This window comes from Pezoporus wallicus, unplaced genomic scaffold (assembly GCF_028554395.1).
Source record: "Pezoporus wallicus isolate ANWC-B61680 ecotype Strahan unplaced genomic scaffold, APGP_CSIRO_Pwel_v1 contig_4238, whole genome shotgun sequence".
Taxonomy (NCBI): Eukaryota; Metazoa; Chordata; class Aves; order Psittaciformes; family Psittacidae; genus Pezoporus; species Pezoporus wallicus.
Genome location: NW_026637932.1, coordinates 2,636,867 through 2,660,347, shown reverse-complemented (window position 1 = coordinate 2,660,347; position 23,481 = coordinate 2,636,867). Strand labels below are relative to the sequence as shown.

At 45.2% G+C, this 23,481-nt stretch overlaps 2 protein-coding genes across 3 annotated transcripts; both read left to right on the top strand.

Annotated features, from left to right (window-relative positions):
* The first annotated feature begins 572 nt into the window (after positions 1-572).
* Positions 573-10,056, top strand: ING5 (inhibitor of growth family member 5). Of its 2 annotated transcripts, none has more exons than XM_057408383.1 (7): positions 573-816; positions 1,535-1,701; positions 3,432-3,543; positions 4,757-4,850; positions 5,888-6,023; positions 6,178-6,239; positions 6,778-10,056. In XM_057408383.1, the coding sequence occupies exons 1-7, from the start codon at positions 660-662 to the stop codon at positions 6,818-6,820; spliced, it is 771 nt and encodes a 256-aa protein (XP_057264366.1). In that variant the 5' UTR covers positions 573-659; the 3' UTR covers positions 6,821-10,056. The 2 variants fall into 2 exon arrangements, with proteins under 2 accessions (XP_057264366.1, XP_057264368.1); XM_057408385.1 differs by having other exon boundaries at positions 589-798.
* Positions 10,057-10,508: 452 nt separating this feature from the next.
* On the top strand, positions 10,509-19,247 carry D2HGDH (D-2-hydroxyglutarate dehydrogenase). Its single transcript, XM_057408382.1, has 9 exons — positions 10,509-10,966; positions 11,506-11,563; positions 12,996-13,135; positions 13,380-13,573; positions 14,649-14,817; positions 15,374-15,517; positions 15,926-16,068; positions 16,893-17,058; positions 18,793-19,247. The coding sequence occupies exons 1-9, from the start codon at positions 10,582-10,584 to the stop codon at positions 19,050-19,052; spliced, it is 1,659 nt and encodes a 552-aa protein (XP_057264365.1). The 5' UTR covers positions 10,509-10,581; the 3' UTR covers positions 19,053-19,247.
* The last annotated feature ends 4,234 nt before the right edge of the window (positions 19,248-23,481 follow it).

Here is a 23,481-nt window from a genome sequence, read left to right as displayed (position 1 = left end):
GTGTGAGCGGGCAGCTGCTGGAGCGCGTCCAGAGAAGGGCAATGGAGCTGGTGCAGGGCCTGGAGCACCTGTGATGGGAACAGCTGAGGGACCTGGGGGGGGGTCAGTCTGGAGAGGAGAAGGCTCAGAGGGGACCTTATCACTCTATAACTACCTGAAAGGAGGTTGTAGTGAGGTGGGGTTGGTCTCCCAGGTAACAAGCGACAGGACAAAAGGAAACAGCCTCAGGCTGCATCAGGGGAGGTTTAGATTGGATATTAGGAACAATTTCTTCACTGAGAGGGTGCTCAGGCATTGGAACAGGCTGCCCAGGGCAGTGGTGGAATCACCGTCCCTGGAAGTATTCAGAAAACATGTAGATGAGGCCCTCAGTGATATGGTTTAGTGGTGGCCTTGGCAGTCCTGGGGTAAAGGACTTAATGGTCTTAAAGGCCTTTTGCAACCTAGTTTATGCCATGGTTTGCAGTATGTAGAACTAAATGTACATTTAAGTGCAGGTCTCCTGTGGTGCAGGCTTTGTCCTTGGAAGGCTTCCAGTCAAGAGCAAGGGACATGTGCTGCCTCTGTGTCTGCCTGCATGTGTACATATAGCACAGCAGTGGGTGATCCAGCCGCTGGCTCCGTAAGCCAGCAGGACTTGTAGCTCTGTTCAGTGTTACATGGCTATGGAGGGATGGCTGCCACGGGGAGAACAGGATGTAGGATTGCTTGGTCTTTGTGTTTCAGGTATTGAAAACCTGCCCTGCGAGCTGCAGAGGAACTTCCAGTTGATGCGGGAGTTGGATCAGAGAACAGAAGGTGTGTTCAGGTGTTCTGGTAAGCAAAGTCTGACAGAGAGCCTTGACCTGAAGGACAGGAAAAGGACAGGAACAGCCTTGTGGAGACTTGGCTTTAGAGGATGTGTCTCCCTCTCCTTTGCCTTTTCTCAAGCTCAGTGCTATGCAGCACTTGCCTCTTTTCTGCAAGGGCTGCACCTCACAGGACTAGATTTCTTTTCCACAGTTGCACATTAATTTGCAGCTGTATGATTGCTGTACCCCATGGCCCTGTGGATGGCCCTGCTTGCACATATTTCCACATGGACTCAGTTGCAGGTTGCTGTGTTTCTTGCAAGACCAGGGTTTTTTTTCCATTTTTTGAGGTTTGTGTTGGTGTTTGGTTGCACGTTAGCAGTTTTTGATTAGAACAGTTAAAATGGTTAATGACTGTGCAGCAAATGCAGTGTGCTGCATATGGGAAGAGAGGTTGAAGTTTGTGAACCTGTGGGTTAAGTTTCTGAACTGTGAGACTCTCCTCTGAATTAACTGTAAAACAGTTGAGAAATCAGGATCTTACCGTGAGTACTGAAGAGTGAATACCTGTAACTCTTCTTTTGGGTTGTTTGGTGTTTTTTTTTTTAAGGTGAGTACATTAAAGAGTCAGGGGATATCCAAAAACTGTCAGGAGAGGTCCTCTAAATACCATAAAGAGGTAGAAGAAAAACATCTTTGCTTTAGCATACAGCTTTCTCACATGTATATGCTATTCTTTTCAGACAAGAAAGCTGAAATTGACAGTCTTGCAGCAGAATACATTGAATCAGTGAAGAACATGTTACCCGCGGAGAGAATGGAACACCTGAAGAAAATCCAGAGTGCCTACAGCAAATGTAAAGAGTACAGTGATGATAAAGTCCAGCTGGCCATGCAGACCTATGAGATGGTGAGCGTCACAACCAGTGAGAGCTTGTAGAAATGATCATACCATGGAATGGGCTGCTGCTGGTGCACATGGAAGGTGCTTCCACAGTGTCAATCTTCTCTGACATGTTTATACTTAACTATCTTACTGAAACAAATTATTAATCCTCAAGCTTATTTTTCTGTTGCCTTCCTCAACCTTTTTGTGTTATCGGGTTTAGTCATAGAATTATAGCCACAGAACCACAGATTGGTTTGGGTTGGAAGGGACCTTAAAACTCACCCAGTTCCAACCCCCTGCCACAGGCAGGGACATCTTCCACTAGAACAGGTTGCCCCAAGCCCTGTCCAGCCTGGCCTTGAGCACTGCCAGGGATGGGGCAGCCACAGCTTCTCTGGGCAGCCTGTGCCAGGGCCTCACCATCCTCACAGGGAAGAATTTCTTCCTAATATCTAATCTAAATCTCTCTTCTGTCATCTTAAAGCCATTTCCCCTAGTTCTGTCAGTAGGTGTCCTCGTAAAAAGTCTGTCTCCACATTTTCTGTAGGCCCTATTTAGGTGTTGAAAGGCCACAATAGGATCTCCCTGGAGCCACCTTTTCTTCAGGCTATGCAAGTCAAATAGGCTTCTCTTGGAAGTAGTATGCAAGTCAAGTAGCCTTCTCTTCTCCGCTTGGAGATCACTTGATCTAGTAGTACCCATCTGCTGTGTAACAATACCACCAAATTGACCCCACTCTCTCCTCCCCAGCAGCTTTCCTGTCACCCAGTAATTTGTTTAGGGCTGGTCTTAGCTGTAAGCGACATTTTTTAAGTCAGCTTCAATTCTGTGTTGTGGAGGAGTGGAATAAAATCTGCTCAGTTACCTTTGTTTCCAAGTGGCAAAAGAAAACAAACCTGTCAGCTCCACTTCTCTGGTTGTATACTGGACACTAAGTTTTCCTTAATGGACCTTTCTTAAGATTTAGCTTTCCACTTTTTTTTTCTTCTTCTGCCCCTACTCCTGTTTAGCTGTCCCTTGAGTAATTCTTATCTCTATATTTTATCCCTTAGACAAAACTTGAGCAAAGGCAATCCTTCTGACTGTACTTGGTGTCTTTTGTCTGGGTTCTAGGGATGCTTTGGGTTCTGCTACATCTGCAGCTGCAGTACATTTTATTGCCATAAATACTATAGAAAAGGAAATTGCTTCATAGGAACTGAAAAGTATCCTAGATACCTAAATTGAGAGCTAAGTATTACAGCAACACTGTTTGGTGGCTTAAAATGCTTTGCTATATGTCTGCTTTGTAAGCCATGTCATTGCAACCAGGGGAGTACAAGTTATTTAATGTTTATTGGCTTGACATTGGAGATACCTGGCAAAAGTCTGTATTTATCACTTAAATTCTTCATATAGCATGGCAGTGGAGCACCAGTAAAAACAGACTGATGTGCTCAGCACATATTCATGGACAACAGTTGAATAATGTGTTTTGAAAATTGCAGGGAGAAAATTTATTTTAATATTTCAGCACCTTCCTTCCTTTCTGTTTGTCTGCAGAGGGATTAGGTCCTCTTGCTTTTGCTTATTTTCTTTTTTTCTGCCTTAATTCTGCTCTTCCAGTTTGGCAGCCCTTTCATGCCCTGCTCTGAAGTAGTATACCCCTGTTCGTGATGATAACAGCCATGTTATTAGACCATCCTGTTTTCGTTTGGGGATTTTAATGTATTTCTTTTAAAATTCAGTTTGTGGTTTTCTCTCCTGTGCAGGTGGATAAGCATATCCGCCGGCTGGATGCAGACTTGGCCCGGTTTGAAGCAGATCTGAAAGATAAACTGGAAGGCAGTGACTTTGAAAATCCTGGATCTCGAAGCCTGAAAAGTGCGTACATCTTATATGTTGGTGGACAGCCTTTTCCAGCACTGAGTACCTCTGACCCGAAAGGCTAAGATAGAAAGTAGGCTGTTCTTTCTGGAGGAAGAATACTAGTACACCACAGGGTACTTCTTTACTTGTTTTTAATACTCTTCAAATATTTACAGTGTTCTGGTGAGCAATAAACATGTGAAGAAAAACATTGTGCTGGAATCTAATTTAATGTCTCTGCTTGCCAGATCACCCTGAGGTGGCCCACAGTTGTAAGGAGGGTGCTGGCCAAGGGGCAACTCTGACAAAACTGAAGTGATGTTCTTACAACTTTTGAGTGTAACAGTCTTGGTTTCAGGCTTGGTCTGTTACTCAGTAAGTTCTAAGCTGTTTTTTGAGGAAAGTAGATTTGCCTATTTTCCTCTTTTTACCAGAATTTGGATACTAATCAAGCTGAGAATGACAGGAAAAAATAGAAGTTCAACGAAGGTACCAGTTTCTCTAATGTATACTGGAAATCTCGTGTGATTAATGTGAAATCTGAGTGTGATTAACAGTAGCACAGCTTTATGCCTTTAAACTGTGAAATAAGGGGTAAGATATCAGATGTGGACATAAAAGATAATTGAGTAACTGATTAAGTGGCTGAATATTTAAAAATATACTGAGATTTAAAAAATATTACAGCGTGTCTAATCAAAGATGATGCTATTTATATCTCGTGCAATGATACGGGGTTAACATTTCATGCTGCTTATTTCATTTTCCATAATTAAGTGTTAGACTTCTGTAAGATACATTATCTCTGAACTGCCAGGGTTGCATAGTAGTTTCATTGTATGTGATCTTAATTTGCAGATTGTATGTGATCTTAGATTTTTTAAACACCTTTTGCAGTTAATGTATTGGCTTCTGTTGTGGTGGGCTTGGCAATGCTAGTTTAATGGTTGGTCTTCATGTTCTTAAGGGTCTTTTTCACCCTAAACAACTCTGATTCTGTATACTGCAGTGATCGAATTGCCACAACTGTGACCACAAGAATTTGCTGCTCAGTCGTACTACTTGCCAGTTTGGCATATTTGTGGTATGCAGATGTATTTCAGAATCAACATTCGTGTAAAGTTACATATGAAATAAGGCTTTCAAAACAAATGGCATCAAAATAAGAACATCTGGGCATGTTTCTTGGATTCCAGTAGGTTGAAACAATGGTTCTTTTTCTTTACAGAGGGACGAAGTCAGAAAGACAAAAAAGGCTCTCGTGGTCGAGGCAGACGAACATCTGAAGAAGATACACCAAAGAAAAAGAAGCTCAAAGGAGGGTAAGGTGTAGCCTGTCACAGCTCTGGTGACTTTGGCTTGACTCTTCATGAATTTTCCACAAGCTCATATTACCGTATTTATGACTCAGGTCTGGATGGTGGGTGGTGTTAGTGTGTTCTGGTCTTACTCCAGTTCATCAGTGTCCTGCTTAGAACAAGTCAGCTTTGTTAATTAACTCCTTGGTTGGCATGTGGAAGCTCAGCATGCCCAAAATGCTCTCTTGACTGGAAGGACAAGATCAGCTTTTCTGTTGCTGTTGGCAAGCTGGGAGAAAATAGCTTTGAGGTTTGTTTTTTGTTTTTTTGTCCTGCAGCTATTTTTAACAGTTGTTTGTGGTCTTAATTGTCAAAAGAAACACTTGCCCATCAGGGCAAAAACTGATGATGGATTGTTCTAGAAATCGTGGAGAACTTTGAGGATTATTTTCAAAGAATTGTCCTAGGTAGTCTTAAAAAATCTAACTTGGTTTTGTGACGCAAGGAAAAAAGCATATCCCCTCTCCATGATTAGATTTATGCCAAAGGGGCTCTGTTACGATATTCTCATGTGGCTAAACAGAGGGACAAAAACTAAAAACTGTTTCCATTGACCGTTACTGATATATCAAGTTAATGCATACCTGTTAGAGCAAGAGGGTTCACTCATACCTGGCAATGAGAGAAAGAATGTCTATTAAAACAGATTGGGTGGTGAATCAGATTCTTCTGTCCACAAGCAGAAGTGATCTGTCATTAATTTTGTTACTGTAGTCATGGTATCTACAAATCATTCTCTTAATCCTTTATAGTCAAACTCATGTTTTGTATTTGTAATAAGAATTTAATACGTTTTTTCTTCATGTTACAAAATTAAACCTGCCTTATGATTTTTGTCATTGGATAATCTGTGATAATGTAAGCTAAACTCTAAAGTACAATCAGTGTGTTTTAGAGAAGATACTGTTAAAAATTAATGTTCCCAAGTGGGATTTAGATCTTGGGAACATGGTGTTACCTGCAATGGAAAGTGTTTTTCCTCAGTCTGTCCTTGTTCACAGATCTGAGTTTGCTGATACCATCCTGTCAGTGCATCCCTCAGATGTCCTAGACATGCCAGTGGACCCCAATGAACCTACCTACTGCTTATGTCACCAGGTGTCCTATGGAGAAATGATTGGCTGTGATAATCCTGATGTAAGCACTTGAGATGATTTATTTCCAGATGTTTGCTACATCACATCGCTGTGAAATCTGAGGGTCTTACTTGCTCAGTTAGACCATTCAGCTGTTACTTTCATTTTGTGAAACACTAAACATCTCCTGTGGGTTTTTCCTTTCTGTTTTGCAGTGCCCAATTGAATGGTTCCACTTCGCTTGCGTGGACCTCACCACCAAACCAAAAGGGAAATGGTGAGTGTGACAAGAGACCACTTTTTGATTTTCATCAGTCTACAATTTGCCTCATAAGAATCACAGTAAGAATTAAAACCCCACTGTTACCCTTCCTGACAGAGGAGCTTTGCTCTTGTCATCAGAGGGTTTGCATCTTCTATGGTTTGGAATCATGTTTGTTTTATGGTAGAAGGTACAAAGGGAACTTTCTTCCTGAAGTCTCCTTCCATGTGAGTCTTGGATTCTGGCTGGAGCAAAACAGGGACCCAGGCACATGCAGAGGTTTTGAACTGAGGCTATGTAAATGTATACATGTTGCATCTTAGACTTGCTGTATTGTCATGTAGTTGTGGCTATGGTTAAAATTGAGAACTGTGTATGTATTGTTTCACTTCTGGAAGCAAAATTTGAAGACTGCTCTAGGTTTTGCCTTTACATAAATAGCCTGCTTTTAAACTACCCTTCCACTCATTCATTCCCAAATGATAAAAAACCTTTTGGACTATGTGTTATTAATTACAGGAACTGATTACTGCCTCTCCTTCTTTCCCTCTAGGTTTTGTCCTCGTTGTGTTCAGGAAAGAAAGAAAAAGAAGTAGGGGAATACATTTAATATTCCTTCCTTCATGTTGCAATATCATCTTTGATTATTTTTTTTAATCTACCTTCCTTCTTTTTCTGATATGATATTTGATTGTCCAGTGGCCAGTTGTAATTCCAGTCCTTTCAAGTGAAAATGGCTTTCAGAGGGAGCCCCAAATCCCTTTGCCACAGGTATTTTATTTATGTTATACTTGCACAGCACTGAAATTGGTGTTACTATGAAGTGCTAGGGCAGCCAGTAGCTGTAGTCTCTGCTAGTTTAGCGGAGTCTGTAAAACCACATAAGGCACTGCAGGAGAACGAAATGCCTCAATCCAGTGTGGTGCATCACCATCATTGAAACAGCTTAGGCCTGGAGCTTGATGTGCAGAGAAGGAATTTTCTCCGATGTAGCCTGCATGAAAGAAATTAGGTTTCATTGTTTAGGTGTGAAGTCCATCTGGTTTGCAGTTTTGTAGTACAGAAAGAAACAGGAAAGCTGGTTCACTGTTTCCAGTGTCTGTTTCCTCCGAGTTTTGCTGGCATAGGCTTGGGAGAGACATGAGATTAAGTCTTCTCTTTTGGGAAATTTCTTCTGTCTGCCTTTGCACTGCCTTTATTTTACTTAATCTTGCCCCCAGTCACATGAACCTTAAGCAAACCATTTGGCTTTTCACCTCCTCCTAGAAAACGTTTGTCTTTTGGGGGAGAAAACCTTTAAAAAGCAAAGGATTTGTCCTGCCGTTTCTTAGTGACAGTAGTACTGAGAGAGGGTGTTACCTTTCCTGGCTGTTTCCATTTCTCTGAAGATCCTTTAAGTACATTACTGTGAAGATGAAATCTAAAGTATTCTAATAGAGATAGAAGGTCGGGTTTATTCATAAAATAAGATGAAGGCCTGACTTTTGTAACTTGTATTTGCATGTGTTGCACCTGGGTAAATCAGGAAAACAATCTTTAGGGGAAGGCTCCCTAAGGACAACGTGCATATTCCCAGGAGTGTGTTTCAAAGCTGAAAAGCAGCCTTGTAACCTGGGGGCTGGGGTGTGAATAGCATTTGCTGTGAAGCACTGCTGTTGAGGAAGACCATTCAGCAGGAATGTTTTAATGTGACTTTTGTCTTTTTTGGGGGGAGGGGGTGGGGTGTTGCACATTTGCATGTTCTTCTTTAAACTGCCTTTCAGATTATGAATGTGAATCCTTGCTGCCACTACAGTGTCAGTTGCTGCAGCAGTAGGAAGAGAAGGAAATTAGGGGTAGGAAAACAAACAAAAGTCTTTCTGTTTTTTTTCTTCCTTCCTTCCTCTGAGTCAGTAGTGGATGTGGAAGTTGAGGGAAGGGCAGAGATAAGTGTTGTCTGCGTATAAACCCCTTGCATTATGGGGCTTACCTGCCTGTAATAAAAGATGTGGGGGAAGATGGTCTTGCTCACAGAGGGGGAGGGGAAAAAAAATACCTACACAAAGCCCTGCAGCAGTAGGCACCAAGGTTCATGAACTTGCTGTCTGTGATCCCTAATGGGTGTTGCTGGCAGCTCTGTGCTGAGCTGTGTATTACTTTGCATACCATTGTGTCTTGGTATAAACTTCTGGAAAAGACATCAAGAAACTTCCAGATGAGCTTTTCTTCTGTAAAAACAATCTGAATGAACAGTACAGAGGAAAAACCACTGCAGTCAGACATCAGCACCTGTTCCCAAAAGAGAAAAGTTTTTTCCCTGTTTTATACTGACCCTCTTACTTGTGTTTTAGCAGACCACAGCTCTTGCCAATTTTCCTTCCCTGCTTTGCTCTGTTAGGATTTGTAGATGCTGCAGGTATGTCAAGAGTTACATAGAAGAAACCTCTTAATCCTGGGACAGCTTTTCTGTGGACATTTTGATCTGTGTATTGCATCTGCTATGGAAAAAAAAAGCCTGTCTCCAGTCCTGTCATTTAAAGTGTGATGCTGCACATGTGTTCACCATGTTACATCACTCTGCATGTTGTATATGAAGTTTCCACAGTTCTGTTTACAAGATAATGTGCATTTGTCACTGTCGCTGTTGTAATAGCACCCAGAAGGCAGGCAGCCAAATGAAAAGCAGATTGCTGGAGGGGAGGAGGAGGAAGAGCAGTCACACAAACCTGACTTTAGACATGCAGTCAGCCCTCTTTGTTTTTCTGCCTCTTGTTTTGGGGGAGAGCAAATTTAATCGTGATACCTCATGAGCCAGCCTGTAATTCAGTAGCCCATGAGCGAGACCTGTACCTCATTGACCTGCTACACTGGATTGATGGAGGAGTGTTGACTGTGTTCTGAAGAGTAGTGGTGATGCTCTTTCAGATTTTATTTTCCCCTTCCACCCAATGATATTTATATTACTCTTTCCCCTGTTTCCCCCCAAGGCTTTATTAGTAGTGTTGTCACCATAGATCAAACATTTGATTTTTTGATTTAAAACAATCTGAAAAATCCCACTGCACCTCTCTGGAAGTCTCGCTGAAACTATACTATACAGAATTGTGCAGCTGTGGCTTAGTCACTGCAAAGCTAACCACCCTCAGCTCTGAGAACGTGGTCACGTAGGACAGCAAAACACATTTTGTTAGCAAGTGCTTTTTTGGGCTTGGAAGAGCAGACACTTTCCACTTTAACCAGCAAAGCAAAAATAAGCTCTGGAACTTAGTGTCAGTCCTCAAAAGGAAAGAGTTTGCTAGGGTTCATGAACAGTGTGAGGTACAACATACTGCTTTTCTTGACAATGTAAGGTCTCAAATGATCCGATACCAGCAATAAACTGTCCCACTCAGAACACACCAATGTGGGGGCTCTGACAGGCTCAGGAGTGTCTCTTGGCCAATTTTTAAGACACCTTATAGACAGAAATACCGGTAGCCTTCATTTTTGCTTACTAAGGGATTTAAATCTTTCTCCTGAATTTTGAATGTACAGTGTTAAATATACTTTCATGGAGAAGGGTGAACAGGATCCACAAAGGAATGTTCCACTAAAGATTGTCGCAATACTCGAATACCTTGTGGGGTTCAGCTTTATTGCAGCTTGTCCAAACTGGAGATGAAACAACTTTAACCCAATTGTTCTATTTTTTAAAGTAATTAGATCTTTGTTCCCTTTGTAAATGGAAGAGAATATAAATCTTTTTATTAAAAAAAAAAAGAAAGAATGTAAAGTAAAAAATGTATATCTGTATTTTTGGATCATGTTATAGATAATGGATATATTGTTATAAATAAAGTATTTTTGGGAACAACGATGTGGGAGAGCGCCTTGTGCTGTTGCGGTGGGCGGGGGGCGATGCACGGGGCCGACCACCGGGGGGCGCGCAGGGGCGGGCTGTCCCGAACGGGCGCTAGGACCCAACGCGGTCCATCGGGAAAGGTGGGCGCTGCTGAGCGCATGCGTGGTGGGCGCCCCTCGGCCTACGCCCGCCGGGGGCGCGGAGTCTGTTCGGTGGCCGCCATTGCCGCCCGTACCGGAGCCGGCCCGGGGCTGCCTGCCCCACAGGCGGTTTGCCCTCTCTGAGCGGTGCGTGAGGCGGCCCCGGCGCGGCTGCGGGTTAGCGGGCCGCTGGTCACAGTGGAAGGGAGAGTTTCTGTCCTGAGGTGCTGCGACACGATGGACGCCCTCACCCACCGCCGGGGTACCGCAGGGCAGAGCGGTTGTCACCCGTAGAACCTTGTCCAGCTCCTCACGGGCTGGGAGGGGAGCCCGGGTGGCGGGGAGCGGAGCGGAGCGGAGCTTGCCCCTTGGCTGGGCCCCTCTGTTCAGGGTGGCCATGGGGGTTTTCCCCGTGGTGCCCCGGTGCGCTGTGCGGAGCCGCTGGGCGCCTCTGAGGTGGCTGACGGGCTTCCACAGGAGCACCTCGGCACAGCAGAGCAGCACTAATGCCCTGGGGCTGCTTCAGCAGAGGAAACAGCCCCCGGGTAGGGTTCCCAGGCCGTGGGACTCGAGGTCTCGGAGCAGGAGAGCTCTCCATGCAGGCTCCTCCAGCCTCCAGGAGGTCATGCTGACCAGCGAGCGGTACGGAGTGCGGAGGCTGCCCTTCTCCCGTGTGTCTGATGGCGATGTGGCGTTCTTCGAGCAGATAATGCCAGGCAGAGTCATCACAAATGCGGAGGAACTGAGACCATTTAACGTGGACTGGCTTAAATCGGTCCGAGGTAAGTGAGCTTGCTTAGATTCCTGGTTTTGTTTAAGCCTCTCTGCCTCTGTTACCAGACCAGAATGAGAAGGCAAAGAAAATCTCATCTTTATTTATAGCAGACCACATCTTCACAGACCAAAATTTTCCTTTAAGAATTGCCTAATATTTAGTAATCTTTCAGGCTTTCATTACAAAAGAATAACCCTAAGACCTATTAACTCACTATTTATTTTTTCCTGAAGCACGTTGACAGTTAACACTTTTGGCTGGCATTCAGAGAACGAATGTGATGAAATTTTCAGTTGCTCTTGTCAAAGATTTCATAAGAATATAAAACCTTTCCCATTGCCCCTGCTGGCAGCAGCCTACAGGGACATGCAAAGCTTTTGCAGCGCTTTAAGGGAAAGCCTGCTGTTGAATATGTTTCGTTTAGTAGCGCCTCTGTCTCACGGTGGAGGGAGCGTTGTTATTTCAGACATCACGCTTTACCACCTTTTCTGTCTGACCCCTGTAGAGCCCACAGCTTGCCTCGAGAGTCCCTTGCTTTCATTGCAGGCTGTAGCAAGCTGATGTTGAAGCCACAGACAACAGCAGAGGTGTCTCAGGTTCTCAGGTAACGTGCACCTTTTCTGTTGGGCTTTGTGGCGAGGAAGCTGAGGTGAGGGAGGGTATGTCACGTGAAGGGGGCTTCTGGATGTTCAGACATTACTCAAGCGCTGGAAATGCTGGAGCTGTTTTCTTCTTGACTGCAGTGTAGTTGAACTCTGACTCCAGCTCCCTCTTCTGCTCTTCATATCCCAGCTGCCCGCTGTTTCCTGATGTACCTTTTGTTCCGGCTCCTCCCAGGACCAGAGGCACTACATGCTGTTGCTAGCCTGGGGTTATGGCAGTGATGGGTACAGGTTCCTGAACAGGAATGTTTTTATGTAGCTGAAATTTTTCAAGGCAGAAAAGGACTTTCACCTGTGGCTTTTATTTCTCAGGCCTGGTGCTGTCCCTGTCCCTCGGCTTTTCTGGACTGATGGTGTCATGTCAGTATCAGTCAGACATAAAGGCCAATCTTTTGTTTGTTTTACAAAATAAAACTCGCCCCTCCTGGCCAGGTGTGCTTGCAAAGGCTGTGGGCACCAGCAGGCGTCTCAAATCAACGTTGATGGCTTTCAGTAGAAGGGTCTTAAGAGTGCTTAGTGTGGAGGGGTGAGAGGTAAGCAATTGACTTCAGTATTGATTACTTTTCTGATTTTTTTTTTGTCTAAATCAGACACTGTGCCAGTGCTCAAGAGGAGCAGTTGTGTTGAAGGATTCAGAAAGGTGTGTCTGAAAAGGTAAAGGTTAGGCCAGAATCAGGCAGTTTGAGGATCTAATGTTTTGACCACTAAAAGTAAGAACACTTCTCTGGTTCACTGCTGTGAGCGTCAGGATGTGGGATTGCTGTTTGGCTGAGATATAGAGCTGCAGGAGCCCACTCCTGAAGTAGCCATTGGTACCATGCAGCTTTGTGCCGTCCGTTGTGCAGGATCCTCTCTGACTTCAGAGAGGATGTGATGGGGGTGCTTTGCAGGGATGTTGCAGGCTGTGAGGTGATACATTTGAGGTATAGATGCACATGCTTCATCACCTACAGGGCATTTATTTCTTAAAGGCAGGTATATGGCAGTAATGGCTTAAACTGTTGTCAGAGCCCACTGAGGAAGCCAAATTGTTAACAGAAACTGCTACATAAATAGCTTGCTATAAATGTATGTGTGAGCAGTGATTTCCAGGCAGATGTTTTGTGGCAGATCTGTAGATATGCACAGAGATAACCTGAAGTGTTTGTTGCTTTTCTCAGTGCTGGGTGAGTTCAGTAAGGAGTTGTGCTTTCTCACTTTTGCAGTGACACTATACCTCTGTGTCAGTTTAATCTTTAGGCTAAACACAGCTTAATTTTAAGGAGCATTAAGCACTGCTGCAACAGTAGACATTTACATGGAGGTGACACGCTTCTAATAGACTGGATTAGGGCTTAAAATGTGCAAGACTTCAGAAACATTTTTTCCTTCCAGGTACTGTTACGAGAGGAACCTGGCAGTGAACCCACAGGGGGGTAACACAGGCCTTGTTGGGGGCAGCGTTCCTGTCTTTGATGAGATCATTCTCTCCACTGTTCTCATGAACCGGATCACCAGCTTTGACAAGGTGTCTGGTAAATATTGTAAAGGTGTAAGGCACAGAAATGTGCCCCATGCCCTAAGCAAGCCATTTTTCTGGGAACCAGTAGCTGCAAAATCAGCAGGGTTCAGCCCAGCAGGTTCATGAGGGATGTCAGAGGCCTGTTTCCTGCAGGCTCCTGTTGTAATCCTTAGGTTATAACAGTAGCAGACGAATCATACATGTGGTATTTACCTTTTACTGGAGTATCAGCTTGTAGTGGGTTGTTTATGTTTCAGGAATCCTTGTGTGCCAAGCTGGCTGCATCTTAGAGAAGCTCAACGAGTACTTGGAGGAGCAGGGGTTTATCATGCCGCTTGACTTGGGGGCGAAGGGTAGCTGCCACATCGGTGGCAATGTGGCCACTAATGCTGGAGGCTTGCGGCTTTTGAGATACGGCTCTCTCCGAGGGACAGTGCTAGGACTGGAAGTGGTAAGGCGAGTACCTGGTGGTTCCCTTCTGTGTTTAAACCTCACTTCCTACCATTTCCTGCTGTTCTAGCCCTGAGCTGTCCCTTATGCAGACAAGTTCCTCTCCAGGCTTCCACTTTTCCTTGTATGGCTCTTTTGAGGAGTCAACAAGTGTCTTCATGCATGCAGCATCTCTTATTTCTACGACAGTGCCCTCTGTCCTTACTGACAGGAGTGATATGAGATGGTTTTCTAATCCAGAGAAGTGAAAAGAAGACAGGGAGAGCTTTGGTGATCCCAGGTCACCTGCATGAGTTTGGTTCCTCTGTGAAGTGGTGAGGCTCTGGAACATTCCACTAATCCCATCCTATGGCACTGTCTCCTAGTGGCTGCTCACTCGATTTCTAATAGGGCTGTCCACTTTGGGTTTGTTTGGCTGCTGGCTTTCTCCTAGAGTCTTTGCTGTACCTCAGCCTGCTTCTGCCCTGCAGGCCTGTGCCTCTGTGTGTAAAGGCTGGGATTAGTTCTAAAAGATTTTGGGGCTTGGGAGCAAAAAGTTAATAGGAAGTAAGTTAGGTAGGTAACAAAAGCCTTGTTTGGTTTTATTGTGTATGCCCAGAAAGGAGAGCTTTTGCTTCTCAGGTTAGTCCCTCTAGTGTTGAAACAGCCTTTAATAACATGTCTTGGGGACATTCAGCCTTGATTTAAGGCTCAGGTGGTCGAGTTCTTACTTCATTCTGGTTAACTATGTTCACTGGTTTAAATAGTGTTCCTTCTTTCTGTTGAGTAATGGGAGCTAGGGCTGCAAAGAATGGCTGACCTTCACCGCTGGTAAGAAAAGCAGAGAAATTCAGTCTTCTGTTATTACTTGTTCTGTTGGAATGTGTGCAAACAGCACTGTAAAAAAAGAAACAGAAAAGTTGGGGAACACTCGGGTAGGATATAGAGGGGAGGAAGAGCTGGGAGTGGAGGATCAGAGGAAAGACCTTGGGAGTGGGCTGCAGCTGGAGTCCACTGGTCATTAGCTTGGTAGTAAGCAAGCTTATGCCAACAGATTTCTACATAGGTGCTTTCACTGGGTCTCTGTATTCTCACAGGTGCTGGCTGATGGCTCAGCTCTGGACTGTTTGGCCTCTCTGCGCAAAGATAACACTGGCTATGATTTGAAGCAGCTTTTTATTGGATCTGAGGGGACCTTGGGAGTTATCACTGCTGTCTCCATCCTCTGTCCTCAGAAACCAAAGGCTGTGAACCTGGCATTCCTAGGTAGGAGCTGGTGCTAAGTTCACACCTGAATTCAGAGGCTGGGAAGAGAATAGGGATGGAGCGAAGAAAGTGCTGGTCAGCCTGCTGAGCTAAAGTACCAGCATCAGCTTGTTTCTGGGAAATAATGTGGTGCTGGATGTTAAAATATCTGTGCAGATCTTTTACATCAGTGGTATAAACGTGTAAAATACCTGCAAGGGCAGGTTGTTCTGAAAGGGAAGGGGAGACAGGAGCTTAGCAGGATGAAGAAGCAGGCAGGACACTGCTCTCACTGATGAGAGCCCGGTCTGACAGTAACCAGGCGAGGTGAGCAGGGCAGGTGTGGTGACCGTAGGCAATCTGTCTAATCCAGTGGTCACCAGGTGAGACCATAGTGACAAGGCAAGGCTGGGAAGTCAAGTCTGCAGGTCAGGGTCTGGCTCAGCAGCGTACGTGGGTAGGCACCGGTACTTCTGAGTGAGCCTCAGCAGAGATGCCCCTGCTTGACTTTTTAAATCATTTTACAAGGTTTCAGGGGCCTGGATTTGTTCCTGATTCCTCTCTGTTCTGTTTGAAGGATGTCAGAGTTTTGCTAAAGTTCTGGAAACATTTACAACCTGCAGAGCCATGCTGGGAGAGATCCTGTCTGCCTATGAGTTCATGGATGAGAGGTGCATGGAATTGGTTGAGAGACATCTGAAGCTGACCAGCCCAGTGAGAGGTATCAGTGTCATTCATGCTGTAGAAAGAGGCATTGTACTGCTTAGTTTTTATGTTTTTTATATACGCAGTGGGTGTGTGGTCATCCATCATAATTTTTGTACCCAGTATTCAATTCCAAAGACATTTGATGGAAGCCTTTAAGGGTAAGATTTGTTATTTCTACTTGTTCCCACAGAACTGCTAGTTTTCTGAAAAGTAGTGGCTAGGTAAAGGATATAGCATGTAAGTGAAGTGTCCTAGAGATAAAAGATTGACACTTGAGCTAGCCTTCCACTGGTACCAGAGAATCTGGGCATAGAACAACCTCAGGAAATGTGCCAAGCTTGGGAAAAGCTCCAGAACCTGCACTACATTCCTGTGCTTTTGCCCCAGAACATCTGGTTATTCTGTTCTCCCTCACTTTCAGACAGCCCTTTTTATGTTTTAATTGAAACTTCGGGCTCCAACTCAACCCATGATGAAGAAAAATTGAACAACTTCCTAGAACAAGCCATGACTTCTGGTTTGGTCACTGATGGAACTGTGGCAACAGACGAGAAAAAAATAAAGGCAAGTCATCGTTTCCTCTTGCACAAATCTCTTTGACACATTTCTCTACTTGGATTTGTGTTTTTTAATAAGGAAATGTGCAGACTGATGTTTGGTATAAATGTCCCTGAGTGACTTGGTACCTTATTTGCATATTGAGTAAGAATGCTAAGAGAGAATCCTTACCACTGCTCCACTGCTGACTCTTCCCAGAAGGCCTGAGTATTTGGGGTTTCAATTTCCTCTTTTTTTTTTTTTTTTTTTTTTTTTTAAATGAGAATAATGTAGTACATCTTTCAGTAGTTGCCGGGGTAGGACCCAAACTGCCTGAAAGCTATTGAAACCAGAAGTTTAGTTGCCAGGAGTGAGCAAAGTCCTGTAGGCCAGCAGGACAAGGGTGTGCTAGAGGCAGAGGCTGTCGTCCCTGGGAGCAGGACGGACACGTAGTGTTTTGGTGAGGACAGTGTTTTGTGTCCTGTGAATGTAAGTCTTTTACACTGACCCATGTTTCTTCCAGCCCCAGCTCCCAAACCAGCCCTTGCAGTTCAGTAGGGGAGGCACATTCCCAGGTCTTGGGAAACTCAAAACAGCTTTGGAGAGAATGCCCATGCCTGTGTTCATTCTCTCTGGGGTACTGGAAGCTTGAAGAACTGGTGTATCACTTCACTGTACAGTGCTGCCAAAAAAGTATTATTACTAGCTTTCAAGAGGTGGAAGATATCAAGGGAAATCAGATATTGGTGTTATATGCAAAGAATCAAGACTCTCTTTCCCTCCATGCCACAGTGCATGGAATCCAAGAGGTACTTGGTTTATGTGGATATCTTTTATCTTTAATTGACCAGACACTGTGGAGCCTGCGGGAGAGGATAACAGAGGCCCTCACTCACGATGGCTATGTCTACAAATACGACATCTCCCTCCCTGTGGGAAAGCTGTATGATCTCGTGACTGACACCAGGGCTCGGCTGGGCCCAAGTGCCAAAAGTGTGGTGGGCTATGGCCACTTGGGTAAGTGTGGATGCTAGGAAATGACCAATTGCTCTTTTGTGCTCCAGGCATTTTGCTGGGCAACTTCCAAGTAGGTTTAAGGGTTGGTTTTTGGATTAGTGAGAGGCATAGACTAAATAGGCAAGAGCTGCCAGAAGAGGAGGATGCATGAGGAAATTTGTGTTTGAATTTCATTGCTTTCAGACTTTATTCCATATATAAATGGCAGGTTGCTAGGCAGACGGCCACTGAACTGTTCGTTTGTGTATTCACAGAATCACAGACTGGTTTGGGTTGGAAGGGACCTTAAGATCATCCAGTTCCAACCCCCTGCCATGGGCAAGGACAACCATTAGACCAGGTTGCTCCAAGCCCCGTCCAGCCTTGCCTTGAGCACTGCCAGGGATAGGGCAGCCACAGGCAACCTGTGCCAGAGCCTCGCCACCCTCACAGGGAAGAATTTTTTCCCTCATATCCAATCTAAATCTCCCCTCTCTCAGCTCAAAGCCATTCCCCCTTGTCCTGTCACTACAGGCCCTTGTAAAAAGTCCCTCTCCAGATTTCTTGTAGCCCCTTTAGGCACTGGAAGTTGCTCAAAGGTCTCCATGGAGCCTTCTCTTCTCCAGGCTGAAGAAGCCCAGCTCTCTCAGCCTGTCTCCTCAGAGCATCCTTATAGCCTCCTCTGGAATCACTCAAGCAGGTTCTATCCCTCTTATGTTGGGGGCCCCAGAGCTGAATGTAAGAGGGATGTGGATTCTTGCTCTCTACTTTTTATTGAAATACATAGGTTGTTTAATTGGACCATCAACTTGTACTTGGAAACCTCTGGTAAACACTTTTTTGTCCAAAATGATCAGTCATATTGGAAAAATATTTTGTCTCAGTAATTAACCTTCCAAAAGAGAGTGATAAAGGTAACACACAGAAGGGCTGGTACATTTGTCAGGATGCTTTGAAACTAGTTTGATTTTACAAGCAGGTAAATTGGTAGCTTAGCAGAGCTGTTGTGTTCAAAAGAAAACAAAAACAACAGAGCACACAAGCATGCTTGATTTGAGATGATTTGAAAGACATGGAAAGATGAAAAGACAAGCCTGCATAACGAAAGCTGCCTCTGGTAGCTCCTGATAGTGGGCATTAAGCTGTTTACTGTGAGGGTTTGCTGGGATGCAGGAAGAGGTTTCGGAGTGGGAATGAGCAAGTTTTGTTTATCTTTGTGTGTTTTGTCTCCTGAATACCCAACAGCTATGTGCTTGATTAAATACGTCACCCGCAAGTGGCAAAAGGAGAAAATGTTCTGTTTGCTTTGTTTCTGTTGACACGTGCCAAAATGCATTTAGAGCATTGCACAAATATAATAGGGAGAGAGAAAGTGATGAAGGGCCATATTAAAATCTAATGATCATTATGAAACGCCGTTGGGGCAGTCTTTGGCATGCCACCTCAGTAGCAGGACAATAACTGAGGCACCACAGTTTGAATTTTCAGATCACAATAACAGCAATTTTAATGTGGCTTAACTCAGAACCCTTCCTCAAATGTTGCACTGGAAGCATGGAAAAACAAAGATCCTACTTGAATTATTTGTGAATGGAGACACTGGTGTTTGTAGAAGGATAGCAAATTGTCCTTTACGCAGTCTGGAGACTAACAAAGGCACCATTGTTTGGGTACATGGAGGAGGCAGTAATGAGTCTCCATTGTGGGACCACCAAGTGTTTCTTACAGACCCACTTCTGCAATGTTTTCTTACAGGAGATGGAAACTTGCACTTGAACGTCACGGCTGAGTCCTATAACCATTCCCTGTTGGATGCCATTGAGCCCTTTGTGTATGAGTGGACTGCAAAATACAACGGCAGTATCAGCGCAGAGCACGGACTGGGCTTCAAGAAAAAGCAGTTCATTCAGTACAGCAAACCCAGGGAGGCAATCCATCTAATGCAGCATTTCAAGGCCATGTTAGATCCCAAAGGAATCCTCAACCCATACAAGATGCTGCCCTCCAGTTCCTGAGAGTAACGCACGCTGAGAAGTGAGCAGATACCATCAGGCAAGGATGTAGCTCAGTACCTGCACTTTAACCATAAACATACTCACGGATCAAGCAAGCACTTGGAATGCTCCTTGTTTTAGTTCTTTAGTGTGATGGAACAAGTAAAGAAATATGGTTCCTCTTTTTAGGGATGCCTGCTCTTTCTGAAGAGCACATTACTGCATTTGACTGTGTGAGTTTCCTGTTTAATCTGAGCACTGAAACCAAGCATGCAGCTGTTGTATGTGGATATTCCAGCTCTCTTTCCCCTTAGTTTGCTCTGATTTAGTAGTGAAGTGATACCAGCCAGAGGAGGCTGGTGTCACACACTTAGGGTGTGCAAGTGTCAGTGACACGGGACAAAAACATAGGGATGCTATACCACATCTGGCTGAAGGGCGGAACTCGAAAGGGTTGTAGTGAATGGGGCTGTATCTGGCTGGTGACTGGTCACCAGTGGTGTTCCTCAGGCCTCAGTCCTAGGGCCAGTGCTGTTCAATACTTCATCAATGATCTGGATGCTGGAGTTTAGTGCACTATTAGCAATTCTGCTGACTGTACAATCTCTGAGGGTGGTGAGACACAGGCACAGGTTGCCCAGGACTGTGGCTGCCCCATCCCTCCCAGTGTTGAAGGCTAGGTTGGACAGGGTTTGGAGCAACCTGGTCTAATGGTGGGGGGTTGGAACTAGGTGATCTTTGGTCCATTCCAACCCAAACCATTCTGTGATTCTACGCTGTGAGTGCTCTTGAGTCACTGGAGGGACAAGAGACCTTGCAGAAGGATCGAGATAGACTGGAGCATCGGGTCTACCTGATCTACCTGATCACAATTGGTGTGAAATCTAACATGCACAAGTGCCGGATTCCACACCTGGGATAGAGTAGCACCAGGCACAAGCATAAACTGGGAGAGAAGTGGTTGGGGAGCAGTCCTGCAGGGAAGGATCTGGGGTGCTCGGTGGCAGTAGGCTCACAGGAGCCAGCAGTGCATGTCCTGGCAGCACAGAGGACCAACTGCATCCTGGGGTGCATAAAACACAGCAAAACTAGAAGGCCAGAAGAGGTAATTGTTCCACTGTGCTTGATGTGGCCTCACCTCAAGTACTGCGAGCAGTTCTGGGCCCCACTGTTCAAGGAGGATGTGAAGGTACTTGAACGTGTCCAGAGGAGGGCAACAAAGCTGGTGGCAGGGCTGAAAGCCACATCCTGGGAGGAGCAGCTGAGGACTCTGGGTTTGTCTCCTTTGGAGGAAAGGAGGCTGAGGAAGCAACCTCATTGCTCTCTACAGCTTCCTGAGAAGGCGACCTGGAGAGGGATCTGCTAATCTCTTCTCCCTGGGATCCAGTGATAGGATACATGGGCATGACTCAAAGCTGTGCCAGGGGAAGTTTAGACCGGGCATTAGGAAACATTTCTTCACTGAGAGGGTGGTCAAACACTGCAGCAGGCTTCCTGGAGAGGTGGTTGATGCCCCAAGCCTGTCAGTGTTTTAAGAGGCAGTTGGGCAATGTGCTTAACAACATGCTTTAGATTTCAGTCAGCCCTGAAGCAGAGAGGTCATCAGTTGGACTAGATAATAATTGTAGGCCTTTTCCGACTATTTCCTTCTATTTTATTCTGTGATGGGTTTTTTTGCTGGCTTTTATTTTTCCTCTACAGTCTGTCTCTGTTTTTGAGATGACAGGAGTGATTTTCATTTACAGCTTGGTGTACAAAACCACATGGTCACCCTGTCAGAGGACAGGCCAAGCCTTCTGCTAGTGAGTCGTCTTTGGGTCTAATCAGTGTTTACTAGTCACATCTGTATTTACCAGTCCATGTCACTCTTAACCCAGACTGTTGTATCCAAATGAAGCAGATGGTTGGAAAAGCCCAGGGATTTACCAAAGGGAAATTGTGTTGATAACCCAACCACCTTCTACAATAAAATAACATTTTCTGTCCACATGGGGAGAGCAGTGGAGGGTGTTTGCCTGGATGTCAGTACACTGTCAGTCCTGTCGCCACTGTTTCCCACTGCTTTCTTCTGGACAAGCTGGCATGACGCACACCAGAGGGGTATCTGCAGGATGTACAGGAAACCAGCTCACAGGCTGTGCTCAGAGGGTGGTAATCTGGTTTCTACTCAGATCTACTGGTTTGGGAGGCCTCACTGGGCTCCGTGAGACTAGGAAGGATGGTTGTCTTACCCAGTAACTGCCTTGTCCATTAGCTGCTTTTCAGTGTTTTCTGCTCTTCCTCAGTGCTGTGAAATAGATGTTCCACCCAGAGCCTTTTTCTTGGAAGAAGATAATCCTGGAGAGTGTTTTTTTTAATTCTGTTTCTAACCAGAACATCATCTCTACAAGGCTGCAAGCATTTAAATTGCATTAAGGATGGTGGGCTCACACTCAGCACTGTGTTACAGCACCCTTCACAATATAATTCTAAGGTCACAACTCTTTCAACTTGACTGCATTGATGCTCTAACAGCAATACCTCCATCTCTTACTTGACCTGCAGTGGCAATGTCTAGGCCTGCCTTCTGGGCTCTTCCCTTCAATTCCCTCTTTCACTCCATTATCAGTGCACTTCCACCTCTCCCTTCATTCCTCAGTACCACTCAGAGAGGGGCTGATCGTTTTCTCCAGGGGTTAAGCAGGCTGAATGATGGTGTCACTAGAGGACAGAGTGTGAAATGCAGTCAGCCTGTGCTGCTGTTGTGCATCAGGTGGTGCAAAACTACGGAAAAAGTCCAGAGAAGAAATGTACAGGATTTGCTTTCTGCCAGGTTAAGCTGATGCAGCTCGTTCTTTCTAGATCAGGCTGTTTATATCTCTGCCTTTTTCCTATGCCATTCTTTCTGTCCCCTGCCTCCCCGCTCAAACCACCAACCATAATTGTTTCAAATACACGTGAACTGTTCTTTTGGGGAAGCAGAACTTTCCATACTGCTTTTTTTCAGCTACATATGGAGAGAGCGCTGGAGAGGGAGTCGAGGCTGACAGACAACCTAGTGCTGTGGCTGGGGAAATCCTGCCACAGCTACATTTAGCCATCTTAACACATGAAGATCCTTAAGCTCAATGTAAGTTTATTGTTTCAGCTAAACAATAGAGCACTTACTGTGAGGGAGTGGAAGGGAGGAGTTATCACAGTGTTATTTCATAGTATCTTTCCTAGACCTGAAACATCAGTATGATAATACTTTTCCACATTCTCAATGATGCTTTTGAATATTGGTTCACTGTTGTATATAGGAGGGAGAGACAGGGTGGGTACATATGGGGGGGGCGAGAAGGGGGTGTATTTTTATAAAGAATAATTTTGGTAGGAATTTCTTATCCAAAATTCTGGAGGTTTTTGCCTAGGCAGACTTAAATATTAGAACAATGCTCAGCTCTTTGAGGCAGTGAGGAAGAACTTGGCTGTACTCGTTTTGCCTGGGATAGTTGATTACTTCACAGTAGCAGGTCTGGCGCTGTGCTCTGCATTTGTGACCAGTATTGGTAGCACAGGGATGTAGCTGTAGCTGAGCAGTGCTTGCACAGCAGCAAGCTCTCTTCTGCTTCTCACCCAGCCCCCCCAGCAAACAGGCTGGGGTGGTGCAAAAGGCTGGGAGGGGACGCAGCTGGGACAGCAGCCCCACCATATGATGCTGTGCTCAGCAACAAAAGCTGGGGGAAGAAGGAGGAAGCGGGTGCCTGAAGCGGAGGCATCATGGAGCTATTAATTCAGCGTCCTGCCCCAGCTAACTAGCTCCGTGTCAGCAGGCTGACCTTCACTTACAGTCTCGGAGCAGCCTGGCCCCACATGGAGCCAAATATTTCTGCATGGCACCATATATTCCTGCGTAACCACACCTGATGACTCATGTACAACACCCCAGGAGAGAGCAATGAATCATGTGTAACAGTATGAAAAATGGCCCGGTGTGATTTGTGGCCTCTACCAGGTTCTGAGCAAGAAATCACGCTGCTGACGTGTATAATGTAACAGGAGACAAAAGTCTATTAAACGTGACACCCTGCCAGCAGCAGCTGACACTGTGCCAGGAGTAAGCCTAGAAATTCTTTGTAAAGCAGCACACTGGTTCTCATTCTATGAAGAAACTCAAGCACAGCAACCCTATCCTTTGTTAATCTGTGAATCCTGATAAGCGCTGGAGCTGGCCTGAGGAAGCTGTGAGTTCAACAGAAATGCTGTGTATGTGGGCATGCTGAAGAAGTAGCAGCATAGGTGAAAGGTACCAGAATGCTGAGGGCTTGGCTCTTGGTGTGGCAGGTTGGGGCACCAGCATACAAGGTTTAGAAAGGTGAGCACCACGGGTGGGGAGGGAAAGAGGGCCATGTCAGGAGGTGCATGGGAAGTGGCATGGCCATAAAAGACCAAAAGCAACAGCTTAACCCCTTGCTCCAGGCTGGGAAAT

Bases quoted from the DNA above. Each gene is read 5' to 3' on its own strand.
- ING5 (XM_057408383.1), top strand. From the start codon at position 660: ATGGCTATGGAGGGATGGCTGCCACGGGGAGAACAGGATGTAGGATTG. The intron at 3,544-4,756 runs GTGCGTACATCT...TTTTCTTTACAG, and splicing joins TGGATCTCGAAGCCTGAAAA to AGGGACGAAGTCAGAAAGAC. The intron at 6,024-6,177 runs GTAAGCACTTGA...TCTGTTTTGCAG, and splicing joins TTGGCTGTGATAATCCTGAT to TGCCCAATTGAATGGTTCCA.
- D2HGDH (XM_057408382.1), top strand. From the start codon at position 10,582: ATGGGGGTTTTCCCCGTGGTGCCCCGGTGCGCTGTGCGGAGCCGCTGG. The intron at 15,518-15,925 runs GTATCAGTGTCA...CCTCACTTTCAG, and splicing joins GCTGACCAGCCCAGTGAGAG to ACAGCCCTTTTTATGTTTTA. The intron at 16,069-16,892 runs GCAAGTCATCGT...TTAATTGACCAG, and splicing joins CAGACGAGAAAAAAATAAAG to ACACTGTGGAGCCTGCGGGA.